The sequence below is a fragment of the Bison bison genome, unplaced genomic scaffold (genome assembly GCF_000754665.1).
Source record: "Bison bison bison isolate TAMUID 2011002044 unplaced genomic scaffold, Bison_UMD1.0 scf7180017864248, whole genome shotgun sequence".
NCBI lineage: Eukaryota > Metazoa > Chordata > Mammalia > Artiodactyla > Bovidae > Bison > Bison bison.
In genome coordinates, this window is record NW_011494820.1 from 2,044,702 (window position 1) to 2,047,147 (window position 2,446).

General features: G+C 57.0%; 2 protein-coding genes across 2 annotated transcripts in view; both read right to left on the minus strand.

Moving 5' to 3' along the window:
• The window catches only part of LOC104993903 (chromosome unknown open reading frame, human C19orf60), a 2,766-nt gene extending 2,198 nt beyond the window's left edge, over positions 1–568 (minus strand). The window contains exons 1-3 of the mRNA XM_010847306.1: positions 450–568; positions 273–355; positions 6–42 (exon numbers count right to left, since the gene is read on the minus strand). Coding sequence (XP_010845608.1) covers positions 6–42; positions 273–355; positions 450–551 — 222 coding nt within the window. The 5' untranslated portion in view covers positions 552–568. The remainder of the gene's footprint in view (positions 1–5; positions 43–272; positions 356–449) is intronic.
• Positions 569–2,168: 1,600 nt separating this feature from the next.
• UBA52 (ubiquitin A-52 residue ribosomal protein fusion product 1) overlaps positions 2,169–2,446 on the minus strand; it is a 2,538-nt gene continuing 2,260 nt past the window's right edge. Inside the window, exon 5 of the mRNA XM_010847279.1 lies at positions 2,169–2,368. Within this exon, the coding sequence (XP_010845581.1) occupies positions 2,272–2,368 (97 nt within the window). The 3' untranslated portion in view covers positions 2,169–2,271. The remainder of the gene's footprint in view (positions 2,369–2,446) is intronic.

Sequence of the window (2,446 nt, forward strand, 5' to 3'; positions counted from 1 at the left end):
GCTACGGCCCCGGCTCTCAGGCCCTGCACCCGCATCGACCGCCTGAAAGCCGCCCAAGAAGTGTCCCTCGATCCCAGAGTGTGGAGGGTAACCCGAGACGAGCGCACCCCAGCGCATAAGGAAGGGAGCGATCTGGTCTCCTCGCAAACCCCGCTCCACCTCCGACACTGAGGCGCACGGGGACCCAGTTCCTCCCTCAAGGCTCGCCCATCCCCAGAGTGGGCTGAGGGCCGAACATTGGGACCCCTCCCCTCCCATACGCCCACACTCACTCCTCCAGCCGGCGGAAGGCCTGCGCGCGCTCAGCTTGCAGCTGGTGGATGCGCTGCACCAGCTCCCGGATCGGGGCATCTTTCTACGGAGCGGGGAGCATGGCTAGGGCATGAAGCTGGTGCCCCCGGGCCTGCACCGCCCGCCCCACTCATGTTCCCGCTCGGGCTCGAGCTCACCCAGGGCCACACCAGCTCCTCGCGCTCTGGGACTCCAGTGGCGGCCGTATCACCCGGCACCGCAGGGACAGTGGACTCTGATGCGGCCTCCGCTGTGATCATGACTGCGCAGCTCTGGCCCCGCCCGGGATCAGGTTGCTCCGATGCGCCTGGCGCCCCCTGCAGGCCGGGAGGCCTCGGAACGTAGCCTGTGGTGAACAGCCAACCTGGAAGAAACCCCGGGGAACAATGGGAAGCGAATACTGGAGGGCTTCTCAGGTCTGACACCCTCTACCCACCCCACCCCGTTTATTCCTGTCCAGCGCTTGCCTTCTTAAAGTTTTTGATCTTGAATATAAGGTTCTATATACAGCAAGGTTTTGTTTCTATACAACTGTCAACACCCGACTTCACTTCCTCACATTCCATTCCCACACAAAGAAATCTGGGAAGTGATATTCGTCATCAGAGGCCACAAGGCTGTGACAAGAGTGGGATCTGAACGCAGGTTCTGACATTGGAAAGCTCAAGTCGCTGGAACCCAGCCTACAGCAGATTCACTAGCAGGTCCTATGTGAACTGGTTGGAAAAAGAAAGTGAAAGTGACTCAGTCCAGTCTCTTTGTGGCCCCATGGGACTCTCCATGGAATTCTCCAGGAATACAGTCCATGGAATTCTCCAGGCCAGAATACTGGAGTGGGTACCCTTTCTGTTCTCCATGGGATGTTCCCAACCCAGGTCTCCAGCACTGCAGGTGGATTCTTTACCAGCTGAGCCACAAGCCCAAGAATACTGGAATGAGTAGCCCACTCCTTTTCCAGGGGATCTTCCCGACCCAAATCCAACCAGGGTCTCCTGCATTGCAGGTGGATTCTTTACCAACTGAGGTATCAGGGAAGCCCTGATTGGAAGTGAGCTGAAAAAAAAGCCCCTGAGATGGGAGTCCAGGGCAGGGCAGGGAGATGGTGGTGGTAGTGTTTCATATTAAGAAAAGGCCTGAGAGCTGGATACACACAGCCTAATTTGAACTTCAGAACCTCCCTCCTCTAGGAGTAGACCAGGTAGACCAGGAAAATGGCAGCCTGGCCACAGGGAGGAAGGGGCAGCTAACAAGAAACTCAACTACCTGAGACACGAAGTGACAGCCTTTAACTGGCACTCCAGGTCTCAGCTATTCTCAGGCATCACTCTAGGCCTGAGTTGTCACCTACATCAAGCCCCAGTCATCCCAAGACAAATAAAAACACAGCCTTGCCAGGGCACTGCAACCCTCACCCAACAGACATCAGTCCTGGGTGGAGCCAGGAGGGATAGTGGTCAGGCAAAATGGAGAGAAGGTGTTATTACACTAGGGGGTATGCTCCAGCCTATCCACCCATCCACCCACACCCAAACACCTCCAGGGCCCAGACATAAGGGCTGTTAAATGTGCCTGACCAGGTCCCACCGGTCACTTGGTGAAGGTCTTTATTCTCTATTTCAGATGATAAAACCCAAACGGGTGGGCTCACTAGGTTATGTGGCAGAGGGCCAGGTCTGAGACTTCCTTGTGCTGTGGTTCTGACAACTTCAGATGTGAAGGGCAGGGACCATGGTCCAATTTACAGATAAGACAACTGGAACTCAGGACCCAGGACCCCCAAGGGCTATGAAGAGCTGAGTGACACGAAGTCCCATAGATGTCCACATCGAGAAGTCACCCCCCCCCCTCACTGGACAGACCAGCCACAGGGACACCAATTACTGCTCCAGTCAACGAAAGGGAAACTTTATTGAGGCCCAGGACCACGGGGCTTGGGCAGGAGGCCGCCCTGCGGGCAAAGGAGAAGCAGGTGGAAGAGCTTTATTTGACCTTCTTCTTGGGGCGCAGGTTGTTGGTGTGGCCACACTTCTTCTTGCGGCAGTTGACAGCACGGGGGTGCAGGCGGGCGTAACACCTGTGCAAGGACACCAGGGAGGGTGAGGGCGCATCCGGCCCACGCCCAGGGCGGCCCCCGCCCCCGCACGTGAGCACATAC